Source organism: Pyxicephalus adspersus, chromosome 7, assembly GCF_032062135.1.
Source record: "Pyxicephalus adspersus chromosome 7, UCB_Pads_2.0, whole genome shotgun sequence".
Taxonomy (NCBI): domain Eukaryota; kingdom Metazoa; phylum Chordata; class Amphibia; order Anura; family Pyxicephalidae; genus Pyxicephalus; species Pyxicephalus adspersus.
The window spans coordinates 18,116,302-18,140,652 of NC_092864.1; the positions used below are offsets into that span (position 1 = coordinate 18,116,302).

General features: G+C 36.3%; 1 protein-coding gene across 2 annotated transcripts in view; it reads right to left on the reverse strand.

Moving 5' to 3' along the window:
• The window catches only part of BAIAP3 (BAI1 associated protein 3), a 167,329-nt gene that overhangs the window by 20,133 nt on the left and 122,845 nt on the right, over window positions 1–24,351 (reverse strand). For both annotated transcript variants that reach the window (XM_072417725.1, XM_072417726.1), the window contains exons 14-24: window positions 23,285–23,388; window positions 19,922–20,039; window positions 16,789–16,913; window positions 16,621–16,711; window positions 12,625–12,681; window positions 10,697–10,794; window positions 9,800–9,851; window positions 7,967–8,115; window positions 7,223–7,346; window positions 2,501–2,644; window positions 1,783–1,878 (exon numbers count right to left, since the gene is read on the reverse strand). In XM_072417725.1, coding sequence (XP_072273826.1) covers window positions 1,783–1,878; window positions 2,501–2,644; window positions 7,223–7,346; window positions 7,967–8,115; window positions 9,800–9,851; window positions 10,697–10,794; window positions 12,625–12,681; window positions 16,621–16,711; window positions 16,789–16,913; window positions 19,922–20,039; window positions 23,285–23,388 — 1,158 coding nt within the window. The remainder of the gene's footprint in view (window positions 1–1,782; window positions 1,879–2,500; window positions 2,645–7,222; window positions 7,347–7,966; window positions 8,116–9,799; window positions 9,852–10,696; window positions 10,795–12,624; window positions 12,682–16,620; window positions 16,712–16,788; window positions 16,914–19,921; window positions 20,040–23,284; window positions 23,389–24,351) is intronic.

The window sequence follows — 24,351 nt, forward strand, 5'->3', positions numbered from 1 at the left end:
TTAAAAACCAAGACCAGGTATCTAATTTATAATGTAGAGCACCATCTGACGCCAAACTGCTCCTGGGTTTTACATTTTATTCACAACACACAGACCTTGATGTGGAACTTTCGCATCCCATAAAATACTCTCTGCATAACACTCCAAGACAGAAAAAATCCATCTCATATGTCAATGTCAAAGGGTTTTTCCTTATGTATGTAGTTTTTCAGTACTCATTTATAATGAATGTGGATTCACTTGCTCCAGAATCCCAAAGTAAAAATGAAAAACATGTTTGCAAAGTACAAGCTGTACTTTATAAATGTACCATATAAATATATTTTAAGGAGCACTATGGCCATAGTAAGGCCATACTGTGGCTTTATAAATGGGTGTCCAAGTGTAGCTAACCCAATGAGAGGTTAAATTACAACTTTCACTTTGATGCAAAATTAACTTTATGGGATAGTACACATGAGCAGATTCACTGCCAATATTGCAGTCAACCATACCAATAATTCCAAAAAATTGAGTCTCTTGTAATCGATCGGCTGCTGAACTCACTTTAGATTACCTGTAGATGAAGTGTTTGGAGATTCTGTATTTCCTACACTAATTCTATTTTGGGTTCACAGGATATATAAACTGTACAAGCTATGCCAAAAGAAATCTGAAGACAACATATATTGCATCAAATTATTATTATTATTATTAAACAGGATTTATATAGCGCCAACATATTACGCAGCGCTGTAGATTAAATCCAGCAGATATAGAAGTGTCAAATGAAGATATTCTGTTTTAATGTATACCAATACTCATAAAACTAAAAGAAGTGCAAAAAACTATCACCTATTCTGTGTTAGAAACATATTTTTGTGATCGCCATGCAAGAAAACATGTTGATCATTTAGAATTGTTGCGTGTGTCTGTGGTCATTTTGCATATTTGGCAGACTGGGAGGACTTGAAATAACTTTCAGGTATTCAGGAAACTCCTTCTATAATTAATATATACACAACACACAGTACATTACCATGTTGTTCAGTGAAAAGAATGCCTCTTACACTGCTGACCAGTGGGAAAAATGTCACCCTTACAAAGAGATCATTGCTGTCACTTAAACTGACCTGAGAGTCACAAATTCCTCATTGCTCAAGGAACCTCTAGCTTACTTTGGGGAACACTAGGGTTCCAAGGAACCCTGGTTGGGAAACACAGGAGTAACCTTTCCTATAGTATAATGCAAGCTCAGCACAAGCTTAGCTGTCAGTCAGTAAGGTGAATTGGAGACAGCTGACACGTACACATTTATTTAGGGATGTCAAGTGCTAGACTGAAACCACTGAATAGAAAGAAGGTAAAGGTGTTCATTGGTTATATATAATAATTTAATTTCTAAAAAGTATACTTTGGTATATATATATATATCATTAGGTGCACTATAGCTAAACAGCTTCATATTTGATATTGGGTAATTTATTATATAGTGAAAATACATCAGTGCTGTACAATACAAGTGAAGATGACATGGTGTCTCTTAATTATTTTAAGGTACAAATTTAGTGCAGATATGAACAAAAAATGAACAACATCTAGAATAAATCATGAAAGTCATAGTTATCCAGTGTTGTACTCATTTTAGGTAAAGGATTAAAATGAACTTTCACCCCTATACAAATAATATAAGGATTGTGTTCTACTGGGTTTCTCTATCAGACATACATATCCAATATTTCATAGAAAGAAGGTAAGAAGTAATTTTGAGTTTTTTTCACTCTATACCCACTTATACTTTACCTGCTCTGTGACAACAGCCTGCCCTGCTGACTGGTGACTTCTGTCCACCTTCCGCTTAATAGCTTCGGAGTAATAGATTGCTGCTTTGCATATATCCTAGCACGAAAAATAGCATAAAATTATTTACAATTATCTGAAAAAAAACTTCCTTAATCAAATTTTACTCAAAACATTTTTTGGTGGTTCAATCTAATCATTGCTTAGAGTTTAGAAAATTACATTTTCATCAATTGCATGAATTTAAAGGATTAGATTTTATAACATAATACAAGAGAAGTATTTTACTAAAGTTATTATTATTAATAAACAGGATTTATATAGCACCAACATATTATTCAGCGCTGTACAATAAATAGGGGTTGCAAATGACAGATACAGAAAACTTTGGTTGATCATCATGTGTAGAAAGGAACCGTGATGGCCAACAGAGGCTTCCAGTTCTGATTCTTAGGGAAACAAATGGGTATATTCTCCAATCTAGTTCAGGTATGTACCAACCTAAATTCAGTTTTTTTGTTGCCCAAAGGTTTTTAGTAGTTGTTCATTTTGCTGTACCTTTTTGTTGATAATATAACAAAACACTGAAACACAAAATCCAAAGGACTGGTAAACCTTAATTACAAAAAATACACTAAAATCCATCCAGCTGTTACGTGAAAACATTTCAATATAATACTTGTTACAGATTGTTTGATTGTACAATTCTTTCAGAACTTACATCAGAAAGTTGGGTTAAAAATGAAAATGCCTCGGAGGAGTTTGGCCATGCAAGCTGTGCCCAGAACTCCTTGATTTGTGAGAAGCAGATTGTGACATCAACTGCAGAGCTGCTGTGCTTGGACAAAGAGTCCACGTATTCAAGCTGTAGGAAGAAGAAGAAAATGCTGAATGAACAAGCTCCACCAGCACGATGGGAAGTGGAAAAGTCACTATTAAAAACTAAAATAAACATAAATCTGAGATTAAAGCTTTCTATTTTATATATATATATATATATATATATATATATATATATATATATATGTGCATACACAGTATATATGCATATATTATTGACCGATACAAATGTAGAGGAGAACAATATCAAAGCAAGAAATTACCTTAATAAGCATTGACAAATATTTTTCATTTTTGGATTTTAAAGCGCCAAAGTTGCAAATAGACAAGAGATGACAGTCTCCTGAGAGTTTTTGCCGATTTCTGCCTAATGCTGTTTCATTGTCCCATTAGTTCAATGCAAGATTATGGGGCATAATTACAAAGCAGTGAATCTGTCATTCAGTTCACTGCAGGTGAATCTTCCTGATGCATGTGTTTTAATGGCAGTGATTGATTTACCAAAAGTAAATGTTTGGTGTAAGTCACTTGTACTACTTAATAAGATTGCCCCGATGAGTTTGCATGTACTGATAAAACACTATCTCTCCCTATGTGACTATAAGTTTATCTTAATAGTTTGGTTATGTGTGCACAGCTTGGCCACTGAATGATTTGTCTAAAAAGATCCTAGGCAAGTATGCAATTTTATATTAGGCAAATGTGCATGATTGTGCCTGTGGAGGAGGGAAGGGAAGTGCTGCAGGAGCTGGCCTGTCTTAGCAGTAATAACAGTAATCAGCCAGAGCAATTCATCCTTCCAATGAACTTTCCACTTGGCTAGACCAGTGCTGCTTCATCCAATTGTAAATGGCCAATTTCTGCAAATGCTCTGTCTCTGTAGACATCTAAGCTGCCTAGAAATGTAAGAGGAGTGGTGATCATGTTGACACAATCTATGGCTAGAGAAAAAGCTATTTTTAGGGGTAGTAGAGCAATCTATTATCTTATCAGCTAAACTGGCTGACATTTGAAGTAGAGATAATAGAGAAGGGGAAAGCAGAATGTTGGCAATGACTTGTAAAGGGGAAAAATATGGTCCGCAGCTGACCTAAAGGCCACCAGCCATCTAATATATAAAGGCTCCCTAATGCAAGTAAAAAAAAATATAGTAACTAGATGTAAAGTTATATACATAGTTACATAGTAGGTTAGGTTGAAAAAAAGACATAAATCCATCACGTTCAACCACTAGGGAAATAAACATATCCCAGATATAAAACCCTATAAGATATAGTTGGTCCAGAGGAAGGCAAAAAAAAAACCTTGGTACAATTTGCACAGGGGAAAAAAATCTTTCCTGATTCCATGAGGCAATCGATGTTCCCTGGATCAACAGTCACTGGTATTTTTAATTTAAAGCTTTAATACCAAGTTATAATCTGTGTTTCTAGAAAAGCATCCATTTTTTTCCCTAAAGCAATCTATAGTAGTTCCTAAAACTTCTTTCTGAGGAAGCCAATTCCACATTTTTACAGACCTTACAGAGAAGAATCGCTTCCTTTTTTGGAGCTTAAACTTCTTTTACTCCAGATGCAAAGAGTGCCCTTCTGTCCTCTGTAATGATCTCAAAGTGAATAATTGGTAAGAGAGTTCTCTATATGAACCATTTATAAATATTTACAGGGTGATCATATCCCCCCTCAAATGTCTCTTCTCAAGGGAGAATATGTTCAGTTCAGCTAATCTCTCCTTATAGCTGAGCTCCTCCATTCCTTTTAATAATTTAGTTGCCCTTCTCTGCACTCTCTCCAATTCCACAATGTCCTTTTTGTGAACTGGTGCCCAAACCTGGACTGCATATTCCAGATGTGGTCTGACCAATGCTTTGTACAGGGGCAGGATTATGTCTTCATCTCTGCATTCTATTCCTATTTTAATACAAGAAAGTACTTTGCTAGCTTTAGATTTTGCAGCTTGGCATTGCATGCTGTTATTAAGTCTATGATCGACCAGAACCCCCAGATCATTTTCCATTTCTGACTCCCCCAAATGTATTCCCCCTGGACAGTATGAAGCATGCATGTTGTTAGCTCCCAAGTGCATAACTTTTACATTTATTTATATTAAATGTCATTTGCCACTTGGCTGCCCAATCAAACATGAACAATTGCTTCATGATAAACATGACAAAATGCATTTCATTTCATGAGAGGTTTACTCTCATTTCCTTTAGGATACAAAGTTAGAGAAATCTCCCTAGAGGGAGGAGAACAGCAAACATGAAATACACCTATAGGGGTTTTAAGACAACTTATCCTGCAATATAGCATAGCCCCATTAGGATGTAAGTGTGTCTTTCTGCACCTGTGGCTACATTTTTTTAGATGTATATCTGAAGTGAGAGCTAAGGCATTGCTGTCATTGATGTCTGACTGCAAGGAGATTTTGGGTGTGGTTAGCGCTATGTTCAGACAAGCAATAATGTTGCAGTGGGGTTACTGCTTCCTCCGTCCACTGCAAAACAGCCTCAGGGGAGATACTACTGTAATTATTGAACAGGGGTGGCAGTGAGTGTGGTTCAGTACTGGTCACTGCTAACCGCTGTCAATTCTGATAATGCTGGTTCTTTGGGAACCAACTCTACGGTGCTCTTGTTCCCAACATCAAATTTGCTGGAGGCTTTGCCAAAGACCTGTCTCTACTGAGCCCCCTCAGACACAAAGCAGAACAAAACATGAGAAGTCAGGAAGTCAGTTCCATTTCTCTTCAAAAGGTCAAACAAAACCTAATAGTTAACTTTAGAAAATGATAAAGAGTTGAACAGGTACATGTTCATTATTCAAATCAATCAATTACCTTCTGTTCCTGATGGTTTCTAATTTATTACCAGGTTTATAAAGCAGACCAATTAGTTAGTTGACAAACAAATACCTAAAAATCCCCCGTCTAGTTAACAAAATGCTAATCAAAGAAATTCCAATCATGTTTTCTGTTTCCTCATCTCCCTTGTGTTCTGTAAACTGGTTCTAATTTTATCCTCTAATATTATGAAAGAGCTACTGTCCCCAGGAGAATGTAAAAGATGAAGGATGCACAGTCACCTGATGGGTTCCTGATGCGTGATCCCAGGCTTTTATGTTTGTTTTATGGAAAGTCATTGATTTTTTTTTACAAATAGTGCGGCACCTAGCCTCTAGCTGTACCATCTGTGAAGATGCAGATACGATACAGGAGCTGTATGTTGACGTAAGGGGGTGATAGAATAATCAAATATTCATTCAACATACCCAATACAGAAGTCTGTTTATTCTATTATTTTGAAGAAATGGTTGTTTACACCAAAGGTGGTAACCCAGGAACTTTGAGAAGGGAGAGTTTCCCATGTGCCCACCTTGGTAATTACAATGAGAAGGTGGGTTTTTTGAGATAGAGAAAAGACAGGCTTTTTTAGGGCACTGTGTTTTTTTTTATAAAGTTTATTTAAATCAAAAATATTATAAAACTAGACAAAGATGACCTAGCTAGTCCTAATGCTAACATAGGAGAACTAAGCTAGGCAACAAATAAGCGTACAGTACAGGTAGTTTATGTACTGTTCAGACAGCAATAGTTTTGTTTCCCACTTGACGCGTTTCACCTAATAAGGCTTCCTCAGGGGTTTGTTGGGGAGATCTTTTGAGTTGTGAGTAATAGAGAAAGTCAGATATCAAACTATTTGTAACAGTATAATGGTTTTAGAATAATCAGATTGATGCTAGTAAAGCTTATTTGAGAATATTGCTGAAATCTTTTCTGTGGGGGCCAATTTGTCCTCATACTACTTGTGAGATGATTCGGTTATAAAAGCCGTAGTGCCTGAGGTTATAAAGCCTGATGGTTAACTTTCCCTAAAGTAGTTAGTGTCTTGTCTTTCATCTGCAAGGACCATGATAACGCCATCACTCACTCTGTGCTGGGCCTCATGTATTATAATTCCTTTACAGAGGAAATATCTGTTGGCCTTGCAGGTCAAAGATTGAAGCAGAAAAACTTTCTGTGGTGGAGTGTCTTGCCATTGGTTCAGAAGATTTACAAACCTGGAGTTTGATCAAATATGCCAACGATCATACAAAGAAATTTAAGTTTTGTTTGGATTTGGTTGTTAAAGGGATAGACTGGCTAAAGATGACAGTTCTGTATACAAAATTATTTAGTGGAGTCAATGCGGTTGACTTGTTAAAGGAGTTAGGCTTTTCACATAGCAAGGAATATTAAATTTAGTTTTGGTAAATGTGGTAAAATATTGCAAAGAATACCCAACTATGTGCAGAGTGATGCTTAACTAAAAAATGTGAATCTGAACCTAAAACCTGTGTACTGTATTAATACACAGGGAGCTTCTCTGGCTTTGTGCCCTAACAAACTCAAAAAGGAATAAAAAGGTGCAAAAAGAAAAAAGAAAGAAAGACTTATGGAAAACAAGTTTCTCTGCATTCGTTTAACCCTCAGAGTTTGCATAGACTGACTGCCATCTAGCGGTTCCCATACAACTTTAGGTTTAATAGGGTTATACATGTCTCTAGAAACCTAATGAAGATAGATATATGTTACATTTTATAACCCACACACATGCCTGTATTACCTTGTCAGCCTCTACAGCTCGATGTATCCTCTCACAGGTCTTTTCATGCACTGTTTGCAGCCATGTGTGGATAGACACTTTAAACAATTCATGGAACCCTGTCAATGCCAGTGACTTGTTGTCTCTGTGAAAAGATAGTGGTGTGGGAGTATTACTACCAAAAAAATGCATATCATTTATACTTGAGTATAAACCAAATTTTTTTTTTTTTTCAAGAAATGTCACTAGACTCATTTATACTCGGGTCACGCCAGTAGATAGTGGTGACACATTCTATTGATTACTGTTTTGAATGTTAGCAGTAAAGGTCAAATGTTGTGCCCTAGGTTTATAATCGAGTCAAAGTTTTTTTAGGTAAAATTAACTACCCCTGTTTCCAGTGTTTAATTGGTTTATATTCGAGTATATAGGAAAAGAATTTATGTTTCAGTTGTTTACTATATCATTCAGAGGGTGACTTCATGTAAAATGCCAATAATGAATACTTACCTGTGGATAGCTATTAGAAAGCAGTTGGACTGAGGACTGACTTCACAACAGTGGGGATTCACTATTGCCTCTGATTAGAAGTTCTAACCCTACACTCAAGACAGCCAAAAAATTTACCAGAGCTGTTCAGAATCTCACATGGCTTCTAGCAGATTTTTTTAATTGAATACATAAAGAATTTACAGGCCAATAACGTTTGCACTTATACAACCCACAAAAAGTTTTAAAAAACTCAATATTAAAAAAGCCACTTACTTTAAGGGCAGATAATCTCGAAACCTTCTTAGCTCATTGAGAGTAATATAAAGCTCAAACAGAGTTTCCCCAATAGCGTGAGTGACATGAGGCTCTTCATGTTCTGATGTCCTTAGGTTTTCCATCACCATGCTCACTTCATCAGCCATCTATAAAGAAACAGAAAATCTTGCATGAAAAAGCTGATAATGGTCTTCATGCACACCACAGTAGTCATGTACATTTTCCTAAAAACTTTTGGCTTTTCTGTTATTACAAATTTTGTTTAAAAAGTTTAGGGACTCATTAGGTGGGGGAGGAGTTTCTGGATATGTAATGCTATGATAATAGATAATATGTAATGCTATGATAATAGAATAAAGTACTGACTCCCTTAGGCCAGTGATTGGTCAGCCCCTTATGTTTGCGAAGGAAGGCTTCCTGGATTAAATAGAAGGGGACCAATACTAGATGAGGGATGTTTATTCTGTACCCATTCAATGGAATTTTAGACCAGTGAGGTGGATCTAAGAATTAGGATTAATATCTAGATACTGTTGTAGGAATTCTACCATGAAGTAATAACTGGGACTTAGCGCTTAGGTCTCAGTCAGCCCAGAGTGAATGTAGGAAGGCATATGATGGTTAGAAAAACCAAAGGTCTGTCAAGGTATCCTTTGGGGAAGTGGAACCCACTAGCTGATCCTGCAAGAAGACCGAGGCCCGCAAGTGCTACCAGATTCGAGACTACCATGAGAAGGCTTTTTTCACTGCACATGGAGGATCAATGTACCTATTAGACATGGAGGTGGATTAGCAATGAGAATACACCTGTCTACTAGTCTAGAGGATAAACAAAGTGAGAAGCTTATTTGCATCCCAATATGTGGTTCTTATGCCTTTTAGATCATGAGCTGTCTGTTCTGACATCCTGCATAGTCTCCGGCAGAATCACTGGCCACAGAACAATGCTCTACCCTCCACAGCAAATGCGCCGCACAGCATAGAGCTACAAAAAAAAGAATGAAACTGCAAATAAAAATATTTTTTGTGTGTGATTATAAAATTCAGCCTTCAATGTCGTCCTATGTTTAGAACACCAAACATCCAACTTGGTGTCCTCACTGCACCCCCGTTATCGAAAAAACTTTTGAGGGTATTCCCAGAAAAAGGTTACCTATCATAAGCACCTTGGCAATAAGTGAGGGTAAGGAGGACAGAAAACGTGCAGTCCATGGCCCTCAGATATTTACCGAAAAAATGGAGTGCAGTATATCTTAGCTTTGCATGAAAATGACAAATCATTTAAAAAGCCAGATCATGTGTTTAAAAATGTATTGCATGGATGTGCTTCACTTATGAACCATTAGAGAATCAATCTCATTATTCTAATTGAATTCAAGAGCTCTTAATATTATCTTGCAATGAGGATTAAGCTAGACACATCAAAAACTTGGTGTATGGTAAGGTTAAAATAAACCATTTGCCAGGACCCAAATGTGAAATCCATTTTCTTATTCGGCTCCCAGGGTGCTGGGGATGTTAAAGGCATAATTGGATTTATTATAGACAGGAAATCTGATACTTGCATAGCAGTCCAACCCAGAATTCTTGGCACCCTGAGCCCTCTTTCCCCAATGTACATTATTCCACCTCATTATCAATGGCTTAATTATTATCTATATATATCCATATTATCTATATAGGAAAAAGGTTTACTTCTACACACTGTATAATTATTTAGCAGGATAAAACATATTGTATTACAACAACAAACATGATACACATCTGGGGTCCAAAATACACACACCCCTAATCATAGCACTATAATACAAAAAAAAAAAAATGACTTACCAATTTTTCTAGCTGCCGGTAAGTGATGCTAAAGTAATCTACCTTGACAATGCTAAGGAGAGAGGAAATACTGATTACTATACACACATAATATTTAGGTGACACGTGTGCCAGATTTCCATACAACACATAATCTGATTATTGCTGTTTCCTAAAACAATCACTAACTTCAAGGACGGACAATAAAAATCTATTGTCCTTAGGTTTGTGTGCATCTTACCTGCAACTCTCAGAATCAAAAGGTTAAATATTGTTTTTACACTACCTCTACGTCTCTGCAAATGCATGAGCACTCTTCTGTTCCTTTTAGTATTATTATTATTAATAAACAGGGTTTATATAGCGCCAACATTTTACACAGCACTATACAATAAATAGGGGTTGTAAATGACAGACCCATACAGACAGTGGCACAGGAGGAGGAGAGGACCCTGCCCCGAAGAGCTTACAATCTAGGAGGTGGGGGTAATAACACCCAATAGCAAGGGGGATTTGGAATGGTAGTAAGTAGTGAGGGTTTCAAAAAACAGAAGAAGACCGGTAGGCAAGTTTAAAAAAATGGGTTTTGAGTGCTCTTTTAAATGAGCAGAAAGTAGGAACAAGCCGAATAGGATGAGGAAGAACATTCCAGAGAGTTGGGGCAGCTCTGGAGAAGTCTTTGAGCCATGTGTGTGATGACGTTATGTGTTGGGAGATCATTAGTAGGTCATTGGAGGAGCGAAGTAAAAGTAAATGTTTACTGACCATCAAAAAAACTACAAAACATTCCAACATTCTTTTTTTATGTGCTAAAGTAGGAAAATGCACAAAGCCATGTTCCACAAGTGACCCTCAGCTAGAAACGGCGTCTCTCAGCCCATTATTATACATTTATTCTTCTGATTATAGGGAACTCACCAGGCAAACAGCTTGTTGTACACATTCTGGCTTTTTTCCACATCCTCATGGACAGCTTCTGCTAACTTCACCAAACACCTCAGCTGCTCTACATCATTCTACAATACAAATATGACAATTAAAAGGATTGTGGTGTTTTCTAAAGTGTGTCAGCACTGCACTGTATTGGTGGGCTTTGTTGCTCATGCGTGTTTGTTTGGTATAAAAAAAAAAAAAAACATGTACATTCTCCCTCACTCTCTTCGAATTTCCCCACTAGAGACAGTCTGCATGCGGGGCAGGAGCCAATCCTGCTGGGGGTTAAACTCATACATGGTCCTACATTCTAATGTATACTCCTGCAGCTTTTTTTCAAGTCATGTAGGTGGTACCTTATTGGGATTTCCGCCTACCGCCTCTATCATCTCTTTCTCCATACAATGTTTATCTGTCCCTGTCCGGGATTTTTAAGTTACCTATGGATTCCAGGTAATCTACATTTCATCCTATGTCCTTCATTAACCCATGTTGTGTTTTACTAAAAGTCTGACAAAGCAGCTTTATATCCTCGAAATGTGTCACACAAAAATCATATGGCATGGCCCTAGAGATAAAGTTTGCATGTGTTCCTCATTTGAGAGATGTGAAATTTTTATCAATATCTTCAAACAGCTTGACATTTTTCTACTGTATACTGTACACAACATGGGTAACTTGGACTGCCACTAATTTATTTTAGTTTTGTTTTATTGCGTCAAGCTTTCTCGCTTTTTGTTATTTGTTTTTCTTTTTTTTACAATATTTGTGTTTTGTCTTGCCTTGAAGATAAAGCTGCATGACACAAATGATCTTCTAAGTTGCCTAAAGAGTGGCATTCTACTCACAGCTGTAAGTTGGAGGAATTTAACCACTGGTAACCAATGTAAGAAGCTTTTTTTCCACTGACCCCCAACAAATTGGTTTTAGAGTACTTTCAAAAAACTTGTAAATTATTCAAAAAGTTCTTCAGAGGTAAAAAGTTAAGAAAGCCTGCTCTAGAGGGCAACAAGGGACAAAGCACTGGTCAATGGATGAACGTGTTAAAGGAGTAAAAGGATCCCTTTACAAGTTTATTGCATATACATGGCAGATTACAATTATACTTTCAGTGAAATTATCTTATCCACCAATCTCCCAGTATATATCTCCTGCTTTTGCTTATGTTGTATAGCTAAACTTTGAATACCACCTTAAGGTTTTCCAAAATTCTTCTAGTATATGAAACACTGCATTATCCGAGTTGCTGCTATATAAGATGAACTCCAGGGAAACCCCCGAGGAAGCCTTGTAACCGTGAAACAAGGGTATACAGACGACTGTGACAATTGATTGGACACTTAGGAATAGTGCCCCTTTTGGCAGAAAAAGTTATGTTGTAGCTGACCCTGTGATGCCATGGTTATTACATCATATTCTAAGCTATGAAGTAAAATAGCATTTTACTATCCCGTCTTTAAACCCCCGTCTGTCTATATCCTTTAAAAACTTTTGCTGTGATTAGCCAGCGCTGGCAATATTATTAAGTTGTATGTAAGAAACGTACATGTGAAGAACTCACATCACTTTCACAATATCCTGCTTGAATTAAAACCATTTCAATGGTTTATTAATGATTTTAGAGTTTTGAGTCGTTTATATTGTTAAAAGTTCAGCTTTATGCACCCATATGAACAAAACTTGAACCTATCATTTACATTAGTGCTATATTCTTTCACTCTCATTTAAACTTTTAAAAGACGACTATGTGGGCATGATTTATGTTCTGTGCAGAGGATGACAAAACAATATTATTATGCTAATCTATGGGTATTTACACATCACATTATTCACAAATGAATTTGTTCCAATATGTCATAAATACTGAATACAATGCCTATATGTTTACTCAATTAGTAAATGATGGGACTCACCTTATCTTCAGGTTTGTTTGACATGTATGTCTTTTCATACCATTCTAGTGTACCTTTCTGAAAAATAAAAACTAAAGTCAATGATTTGGTAAACCAATCCTTTACAGACACCTTCCTTGTTCTGAAAGCCAGCATTTAACTAAATAGCTATTTTATAAATGACAGGACTCATCTTACTCAGCTCTGCGTGACTTCAGCATCTCCAACCAATCTTAAATAATTAGGTTCATGTCATTTGAGAAGAGTAAACAGTGAAGTCAATGAGCCTGGCACTGAACGGTGCGGGGGTGCACATTGAATATTATAATAAAGTATACACAGAAAGCATTACTGAAAATACATACAATAGTATGCAGTGGCCTATTCATCTGGTCACAGCTTGGATTTCTTTTGCAGTAAAATGAGACCATATCATCTCAGTAGTTAATGGAAAAGTGAACAAACATTGATGTAAAGGAAACATACACACCAAACAAAATCGATTTATTTTAAATGTATGCTTTATTGTTTGTAAATTCTCTCTTTCCCTCATAAATAAAGATACTTGAATCACTGAAGTCCTTAGACCAGTTTTTGCATTTTGGAGATAATTTCTGCATATTTGTAATGTACTCTAATGCATTTCACATCATTTTTCAGGACAGATATGATTAAATATAAAAAGAAAAATATATTTGTATTTCCTTGGTTTTAATGGGCATTTTTCCCATGTTTAATTAGTATTTAAAAAAGTGATCTGATTAAAATTATATCACTTTAGTACCACTTTATTATTTGACATTATACATTTTACTTTAGGAGAGCTTCATTCCCTTTTCAGCAGCACATTGCTATGCACACAGGGGAAAAAGAAGTGATTAAATTATTAATGTAACATTAGGATAAGATTTAGTCAGACTGACGAGAACACTTAATAACACAATCGTGTTTTTTTTATATTTGTACTACATAGTTTTACAAATAATGTATATTGTGTGTATATGTATATTAAGTAAATATAAATTGTAAGCTAATTTAATAAGAAATACTTAAATTACTTTAACTATCCATATGTATGTTAAAGTGAGCAGCTTTAAAGTGAAAGTATATGCTGGCATGACATACATTAAGAACATGCCTCCAAACTCCATAATATCATCTTTGTAAAACTGTAAATGTAATTGTAAAATTGTAATACAATTTGCCTATTTCACAGTACATTAGTGTTGTAAGCAGTACATTAGTGTTGTAAGCAGCCATTAGGCAAAGATAGGTCATATCCTGCTGTACATGTGAAAAAAGTTAATCTGCTTTCTTCTTGCTTTGTTTAGTAACTAAAGCTGCGTACACACGGCAAATTTTTCTCGCCCGATAATCGGTATCGGCCAATTATCGGGCGAAAATCTGCCGTGTGTACAGTCGGTCGTCGTCCATCGTCCGACGACCGTCCTGGCGGATCCATGGACGATGGACGACGACCGATCCTAATGAAAGGGAAGGGGAGAGCGCGCAGCAGGGTGCCGCTCCGTCGCTCTCCCCCTCCCCTCTCCATAGAGCATGAACGGTGCTGTATGTACAGCATCGTTCATGCATCGTGCAGTCTTTTCTCCTTGGAAAGGATCGTGAAAGATCCTTTCCAACGAGAAAAATTGCAGGTGTGTACGCAGCTTAAGAGAAGCTTATCTGCTTAACAAGTTCTCCTTAATAAGTGAAGAGGTGAGTGCAGCACGGAGTTTACCTATTTAATGTACTTATTTTTTTTTTTTAATAATTCTAATCCATTTCTGGAATATGGTGTGGCAAATCTACAGGAGCAGAAAGAAACTGTTTAATTTACATTTTAATTGTATACCTATACAAAACTATTTTAGTTTTTGATTGAGTAAGCAAAGACTGGAACCTCTGTTGGCATCACAGCTACCTGGGCTTTACTTCCTCTAAATGTCACAAATGTTTCTACGGAAAGGAAAATCTCCATTGCTAAAAAAATATTTTAGGGTTAGGTAAAGGCTAGAACTTATTGCTGTTTGGGTTAGCATGACTGTGAAGGAGAATGAAGTTCTTTAAAACCTAAAAATGCAGCTGGGAATCCCACTATCTTCAATAAATTGTATTATTATGTAAAAAAATAAAATAAAAAAAGCTTTGACTGGATGGATGGATAGACTGACACACATAGACTGTATAAGAGAGACCCTATTTTGTTATACAATAATGTATATGCTACAGCCGTATCTACTCTATATCAGAGTCAACAACTGGGCATTTTTGGCTCCCCTAACTAGGCTGGCTGATACTTGAGAATTATACAAATGTGTATTTTTTTTAAATTCAGCACACAAATAGTTAAAACAGTTCAATTTTTTTAGATTTTTATTTGTTTTTATGCAAGTTCTTTATCTATCAGACTCCTAAAAAAGTGAAAATATTGTTTCCAGATTTTCTGACTGAGTTAAATGAGAACTTCTTTCCTCCTCCTATAGTCTGTTTACCTTCCATTATGTTCCCAATGCAGACTTATGTGCACATAATGTTAGACTGTACAATACTTTTCTCACAGCACTTCTAGGGGGTGTTACAATTCCTCTCAATCAGTCCAATTGTGTTCCACCACTCTATACTTGGAAAACAGCACGCCAAGCCTTTTAGAAGGTAAACTAGAAGTCTTGACTTAGGTCCTTAGTTAGTACACAAGTAGTGATTGCTGATTTCTCACCAGGGTTTTCCTTCATACAAGAACATTACATTTCAATAGTTCCATTTCAGTTAAAAAAAACAAAAAACATTAGCTTTGGACAGCCTGGCAAAGAGTTAGGGGCATATCTATAGGGGGAGAACAGGTTACTTTTATATTTATTGGCAATATATGGACATTTCATAGATCACTAGATAGCATTTGTCACTTTGAAGGTGGAGAAAACTTGGCATAATAATTTTAATAAACACAACTTTTGCAGGTGCTGATTACTTTAAAGTTTTAAGCTTGCCTTTAAAATGCTGGAAAACACCTATGTCACATTTTCCGAAGTTTTTTCGCATTTTGCTCAAAAATGCCAGAAATCGCGGGAAGCCGCAGGAATACGTCCCACTGAAATCAATGGAAGCGTTTACCTGTGTTTTTGGGTGTTTTCCAGCAAGCAACGTTTAAGATAAATGTCATACATGTGCCCCAAGGAAATGTCCTGGTGTAGATTAACCCATTGTAATGCATGGGGATTTCAAACAAGGGCTTTAAAAGCCTCAGGTTAAATGCTGGGGAAATAGTTCGTGTAGACTATGCTTAAATCAGGTTTTTAAAAATAAAGAGCAAACAAATGTATGTTTTTCATTTTTTAATGATAGGCCTTTATTTTTGTTTGTTACCTTTTTCTCAGTAGTAAGTGTGGTAGAGTGATACGAACTAAACTGGTTAAGAGCTTGATTACATTTTTATTCAGCATAACAGTAAAAGGATAACTAGTCAATTTTGGGTGTTTATTCAATGCTACCAATATGATTAAAAAACATCATCAGAACTGTGCACATAGTAAAGTCAATACATGATCGACCTTACCCATACCAGTATGTTTTTGGGATGTGGGAGGAAACCAACACTCCCTGAGAAAACCCATGCAGAAAAGAGGTAAGCATACAATCAGCACACATATAATGCCCTGGCTGAGATCCAGGACTTTAGTGCTGCAAGACAAAAGTGTTAGCCAAAGAGAAATGGTACCGTTCAGTTGGCCTTAAACACTATCCTAGTAAAAAGAACCTTTACAACAATATGTTTTAACATATCTGGGCTCATTCTTGGCTCCAGGGATCACGATTATTATTTAATAAGTTTATACATTATTCAGGTGTTTAAACACACTATACAAAATGAGAAACAATCTATATTGTGTACAGTTGTGTAAATAAATGGAGTAAGTAATGAACAGAACTACCAACCCACCAATGAATGATACAAAAGTATTTCTTTGTCAGAACTTGCATACATGCAGCTTTTTGTGAGTTCCTGTGATAGATTGATACCTTAAGGACAGTTGCAATTTCCAGATGCAGTTCATTATGAAAGGGGCAGACCGTCTTAAATGCTTGCATATTCTGGATTTGGTTGAGACACCTGAAGCAGATGAGAACAAGGTGTAAGAATGGCTCCCCATACATTGCTCCAGAAGTATATTTAAGAGAATAAATCACCTTAGCATGAACTCCAAGCGGCTAATGACCGTTGTGTTGAGGACTGGGAAATTGTCCCTCAGCTTCTTCAGAAGTAAGAGACAATATTCAGTGAAGAGCGTGAAACTTTCAGCTAAGCTTGCTTCCTGGAATATTAAAAACAGATAATATCTAGGATTAATACAGAGACTTTATAAAAGTCAAACTGATTTATGCTATACAATTCATATATTTAAATGAGATGTTTTATCTCAAAATATATTATTTAAGAGTTTTGAAATTTGTTTTGTGGTTTTATGTTTTGGAAATGGAATGTCATTGGAGGAAAAAGGGGCAAATTACTATAATGTATACAGAATAAAGAGGAAGGTACGTATGATGAGTCATCATCAAACTTCCAAAGAATAACACTTTATTGTTTGACATGGATACTGGTTCAATTTACTTTATCCTAAACTAAAATGCAAGTTTCAATCCAAAGTTACTTTCCAGTTCTTTTTCTACTTTCTACAGACTTTATTCGTCAAAAAAAGAAAGATCATATTTAATAAAATGTAACCTGAGCTGTGGAGCTGCTCTTTTATCTGGCCAGTTAGTTAACTGAAGCAAGAAAAACAAACTATATAGAAACAAATATAGATTTAGTGGTTTATAAATCAATATATTGGCATTCCAGTCATGCTCTGCATGGCTGTGTACTAAATACGTGATTCTTCAGAATCTTGACTGATTTGTCTGTAAGCTTGCAAACAAGTCACAAATCAAATTTGTTGCACTCAGTTCTCCCTGGCAGTGCCCGCTAGCCAAATGATGGCTTGCCAATTTCCCCAATATAGGCTCATGAAATACAGGAATGAGAAATAGTATAAAATGGTCACCAATATCATTACTACTGGGAAATAAAAGGTAACCACAGCACTAATGTAGATATTGGAGGTCATTCACAACTTAATAGTTCAAATATTCTACATGCCTAATAAGACCTATTAGGTGGCTTATAGGAGTGTTCAGGTTTCGGGAAGAGGTGAAAATGTACAATGTACAAATGTACAATTACTAGAATTGCTGTATGCTCAATATAAACCATGGCATCTACTTTTACTTGAAAATACATGAAACCTACACTGACTCGAGTATAAACCTAGGGCACAAAGTGTGGCTGTCTGGCTAACATTCAAAACAGTAATCAGCAGAAATGCCAGTAAAATGAATGTGAATCAATGCATTTATAAATTAGTTTTAGTTTTAAAACATGTACTTAAATGTCTGTTTATCTTTTTTTCCTATTTTTACAGGGTTAATTATTTCATACTTTTGAGTTGGTTATGATGGGTCTTTAGCTTTTAAATGATCTTTTGTGCATTACCGCTAGCCTCCACTAGATGACACTGTGATCTCATGTAAAGTGTTTAACAAACTAATATTATGGAAAAGTTTGTTAAACACTTTACACGAGGACACAATTCATTGGTATAAACCAATATTCTTTTTTCTAACGGCATTTTCTGGTCAGAAATCTCAGGTAACACGGTAAGTCTTGTTGAAAGTATTAATATTAGTGAAGTAATAATGTTTGTCCAAAGTATCCATACATTCAGGAAAAATGAGGAGGTTTAAAATGGGGGAGCAGATGTGTGAAAAAATCAACTACTGCCTTTCATACCGGTAGTGGCCTTTACCTGGGGCTAAACTATCACTTTGTGTCTTGAGAGAGAAGGGGGTTGTTATATTGTATATGCTAAAATTTATTTTATCACACAAACCACTACCCCCCCCCCCCCCCCAAAAAAAAAAAAAAATATTGGCTGCTGAAGTTCACTGCATGTTCTTGCTTTTTAAATTGTGCTATGAACTCATCTAAACAGCATGAAAAGAACTGAACTACAATAAAAAGAAAACGTGAATAATTATCCTTCACAATCATGTCATTGTCTTCCACTATTATCTTTGACACTTCTTACATCAATGTATGTAAAGTCTTCCAAAAGGAAAGTATGTTCTAATGGGTTCTTTCTTCCATTTTTAAACTTCCAATGGAAAAAGCTGGCAGTTGGAATATCATTTATGGTGTCTGTTGGTAGGAAAATGGTCCTCATATGTAAATGTTTTATGGGAAGTGTCCACAGGCGTTCTTTTCAAATATCATGTTTGCTATATACATACATTTGCATACCAAATACATATGCATTTGTATAGCTGTTTAACACAAATAGAAACAGTTAAATGGAATTTAAACTCTTCCAAATAACGGGTCAATTTCTTTTTTAGATTTCTACATCTCTGCCTAAAGCACAACTGAATCCATGCTACTCACCTGTTCCCGTTCCCTCACAGGGCACTGCCATCATCTTCTTCCTTCTGCTTCGACAAGGCCAGGATGACATAACTCCCGTGCATGCGCAAAGGATATCATAAATTCTCGTAACAAGCAGAGAAAGCGCTATCCTGGCAAGCAAAGCTGGATTCTTAAAAGTGATTCTTAGGTTACGCTTTAAGGTGACTGTAGTGGTATTAGTACACCTTAAGTACTGTCCATCATACTTTGTTTTTTAATTGCATGAACAGTTACTTTTTCGGAACAAGCTTTTGTGGGTCTACCCCCACTGCCCCTCTGGTCCAAGCAGTACAGTAACTGTTGAGCAAATAAAAAATATCACAAACAGTACTTAAAGTGGAACTAAATTGGTGGTAAAAAGGGTTTTTGTTGGGTAATACATATCTTTGCATGAGGCTATCAAAGCAGAACCTGAAAAAGAGATTAGAATTCATTCAATTTTGTAGCATCTACAAATATCTCCATATGCAGGTATCCAGAGCCGCCAGGATTGAATAATCATTGGCACAAGTTACATCATGCCGGCCCATGGTTAGTCAAGATGGCCATGCATCTGCCACAATTGAAAAAGGACAAAATTGTGAAAAGGCATAAAATGAAGGACCTGCCATCCGCTTTAATGCTTCTAAAATGTTAAATAAAATTTTTGAAAAAAATATGGTGAGCAAGGAGACAGAAGAGTATTATCAGTTTTTTCTCACTTTATAGTGTTAACCATAACATTTTCAGTGTTGCCCAATACCCCCTAAAAAATATTCCCCCCAAAAATATAAAAGAATATAGAAGAATATGTCTGGTATATTAATTTATAGCACATACCAGCTCTTTTGGACACATAGAAGGATCCCACTGTTCTTCAACAGTCTTCAGCAGTGATAGCAGAAAGCTGTAGTCCATGGGGTGCACTTGGTGGTGTTTGCTGAAAGCTTGCCATTTTCTATTAATTAACAAGAAAGTAGGTCATGTCTTTTGAAAAGTTACATGGCATCATCCCAAATCACAGTCTCATTTTAGGTAAGCTAATTTGAATGTGAACAAATACAATTAAATCTGAAAACTCATCAACTGAGCAGGCAGTAAGTATTATGGATGAAACTTATAAAATATCATTATGAAGCCTGAATAAACCTTGTTATATTGAGCAAGTTCAGTGATTATTTCTGTATATACCTGGGTGAAAATGATCTTTAAAATGTAACCTTACCAATCAACGTGCTGACACCAGGACTTATTTATTAAGACCCCTAGTGTCATTCCATTTTAAGGAGTAAGGAAATCCTGTGAGTGCAGGGCATCATGGACCTCCTACCCAAAGGGAGAATAACCAAGGCTCCCCGTGTTAACATTCAATCATTCAGTGCTTCTCATTAATAAGAGCTGGCCACTGCTGGGAGACATTTAGGAGACAAAAAGGACCCTAGATGTCTTCAACACTTGACCAGCCTAAAGACGGGAAAAAAGGTTAGTATAAAAAAAAATAAAAAATAAAATAAATGCTGCTAAGAGGGAAAGGGAATACAGGAACAGGGAAGGGAATTATAGTCTTGAACAGGAAAGTCCAAAATGCAAAACTGTCAGCTTTCTAGCCCCGCTCAACAACTGCTTTAAGCATTAAAAATGAACAAATATGGTGGCTACCAATGCTTATGCTTTATAAAAAGCAAGTTGACAAAAATATGGTGAGCAAGAGACAGCAGAGTATTTTAGGTTTTTCCCAGTTTTAGTATTAACTATAACATTTTCAGTATTGCAAAATAGCCCCTAAAAATAATCTCCAAAATAAATAGAAGAATATGTTTAGTATAATATCTTATGATTAGATCTGGCCGTCTTTGACCTTCCTCATCTTTACAGTAATTATGGATCGGAAAGTCTAAAAGCCATATTCAGCCAAGCAAATATAATTTTTACAAAGATCTTCAATGTCTGTGCCTATACTTAAGCAACTGAGCAGCTGTCCACGCTCAACATCCACTCTGAGAGTTCTGTAGAGACTTGAAGTTTTAGAGTTAATGCTCCAATAATTACTTCTATACTTTGCTTAGAACTTCATTCTTTTCTGACTGTTGTTCCTGTAGAAGGTTGTTTTTAAAAGCTGCAAAGTACGAATACAATTCCCTCTATTATGCCTTAATAAAAAGCAACTGGTGATGATGAGGTAAAATAGTTTGCAGAGTAATAACCCCCCCCCCCCCACTTTCCTGGTTCTTAGAACAGAACAGTAAGAACCCTTCAGGTGTTGCTGCTGAATCAATAAGTATCCAGTGTGCCCCTAAAGTGGATTAGATGGATGTGCCAGCGCTTTATTCCATATCACTGCAGTACGTGAATCAATGGGCTCTGACATTTTCTCCCACTAGCTCTAGATGTCATTCAGAGGATTTAATAAAAGTTCCATGCAGTTCATTTGAGATGTGAACAGCTGAGGCAAGATATAACTTCTGACAAGATAAATGTCAAAAGTGGAAGCACCTGGATAATGTTGTATCCAACAATGGGTTTGTGCCTTGATCGTTATATAAAACCATTCTCAGGAACTTTCACGTAAAAAACTGTTTAGTTGATCACCCAGGTTCCTTTCCCCTAATGTTTCCTTTTGTTAGTCCATCTTTTTCTGGTACTTGACTGGTATTAAGACCGGCCAGCTCATAATTTATTATTTTATTAAAAGAAGAAGTATAGCACATGAGGATACATTTTTACTGCATTCAATAAGGGAAAGTTAGTTGGTACTTTTTTATTTGCTCTTCACATTTGATAATATATAAAAGAATGCCTTTTGTAGATTACCCACTAGGTTCGGAGTAGATTAGCCACCACATTGACTCTAATTGCTTAACAGCTGTTGAGAGAAGATAATGGCCATACGGGGAATGGATTTTTCAATGAATTGGCCAACTCATAGGGGTCCATTTATAAAGCAGTAAATCTGACATTCAATGAAACATTCTCTGGTGAAGAATCTTCCAGGTCCATCTGTTTCAAAGTCAGTAATTGAAAATGTTTCAAAGAATGTAAGAGTCACAGCTTAATAAATAGACCACATAGTCACAACTATTGTTGAGCAAATTTGCCTTCCCCTATGTACATATGTAATTCCAAACTATACATAGAGGCAAGGTTTTTAAAACATTAGCCCAATAATAAGAATGATTAGATATTTTCTTTTTTTTTAATGCATTTAAAAAATGTTATTATAAATTATTATAAATTGTGCTGTAATAATGCATGTTCTCTGTATTCTAAATCAGCGGTTGCCAACAAGCAAATTTTGGTGGTCAGAGGCTCTGGCCCGTGCGACCCCGAGCGGGGTCAGGACAAGAACCCCACTGGGAGGGAGCACCGGCCAGAGCCGCGGACCATGTCCCCTGTATGGATTGCAGGCTCAGGGCGGTGGGCCAGTTGTATCTCTGGACACAACCAACCCACTCTCCTATCACAGTGGGGGGGGGCAGATTTTGGCATCATGACATCACTATGGGGGAAGTTTCTTCCCCTTTGTGTGACACCCGGCTCCCCGTGCATACGTGGTCCGGAACCGATGAAGTTAGTGGTCAGTGGGCCTGAAAAGGTTGGGGACCATTGTTCTAAATCGTACCTCTAGTGCACTACCATGTGTTGTGCTAAAATGGTTAAAAAATGTCCCTTTTTGTGAATTGTGGTGTGTTTGGTTGCCCATTCAAATGATGAAACAACACAACACAGGTTAAAAGATGTATGTTATAATTCTGCAAGATATAGATGGCCCTTTAAAAAGATTACACACTGGGCCTGATTTATTAAAGCTCTCCAAGACTAGAGAAGATATACTATCATATGAGTTCCTGAGTAATCCAACAAACCTGGAATAGATTTCTTAAAATCATTTGTTAATTTATAGCATATGTTTTCATTTCTGGACCAGATCCATTCCAGGTTTGCTGGATCACCTAGGTTCTCACATGATAGTCTAATTTCTCCAGTCTTGGAGAGCTTTAATAAAACAAATCCGTTGTTTTTAGGCAGTGGAATCTTTCTATTTAGGACAATCAGACCCTATGTGTATACCTGCAGCATTTTGCAGTCTTTTTTTAGCTGAACAATGCTGAAGTGGTATATGAGAGATGTAAGTAGACAGTATTCACTCACTTGATATATTGTATTGTACGACATAAACATGTGTAAAGTACTCAAAACACTCACATGACAGACTGCTGAAAACTGGACAGGTCCATCTGCATACTGTGGTGAGATATAAATGTGAATGCATGCTTGCTCATTTCCCCTTTCCAGTTCCAGTAGTCAACCTAAAAATAAAACAGCCATCAGTAGTTCCATAATATACCTAACCATGACTGACAAATGCATGTATGCATTTTTTATCAAAATTAAAGAAATCATGACGTGCAGAAGAATGGAAGTGACTACTGCTGACCTCTCCTTCTAAAATGCTAGTTCACTGGTTGGACTTATGGCTTCTGTGATTTCTAAGTTTAAAGCTCAAGACAAGTATGTAGATTAAGAGTTTGATTTCATTCTACTCTTCTCTCTCTTTCTGACCTGTATACTTATTCCAAGTCGGTGGGTTTGATTTACTAGGGTTAACGGGGAAGTGAATATTTATTTACCCTAATGAATACAGTGAAGCTTCCTTTACTTCTGTTGCCCAATAATGTGCATGCAAATAAAAATAGGTTTTTATGATTTATGAAGTAAACACAGCCTTCCCTTATTTCGTACGCTAGGAAAATTTTTACTTGAATTATTTTTTTTTACTAAATCAGCCTTGATAATGAAGTAAGAAACAGTGAGGCATCTAAAAATTCCAAAAGGTTAATAATAGCAGTTTAGTATCACTCCTTAAACAAATAAAGAGTGTTTGTTAAGAGGTGTAGGTAAAGCTGAGATGTTACCAGTTCAGGTAATCAAAGGGAAAATGGACAGGTGTATTTACAGGTGCAGAATATTGCCCCAGGATTTAAAGCAGAGGTAAATACAGTATATACCTCCAGATGTTTTGCTAAAGGTTCTTTTGCTGAATATTGGTGTATCATTTGAGCTAATAATAAAAAAATTCAATAATATCAATAGTTGGAAAGGTCCTAGATAGTTTGATAAAGAACCACATAGAGGAGTTTCTGCTAGAAAATAATATTATAAGTGATAGTCAGCATGGCTTCAAGTAAGACCGAAGTTATCTAACAAATTTGCTCTCTTTTTATGAGGAAGTAAGTAAACAGGTAGACAGTGGAATAGCAGTTGATATAGTG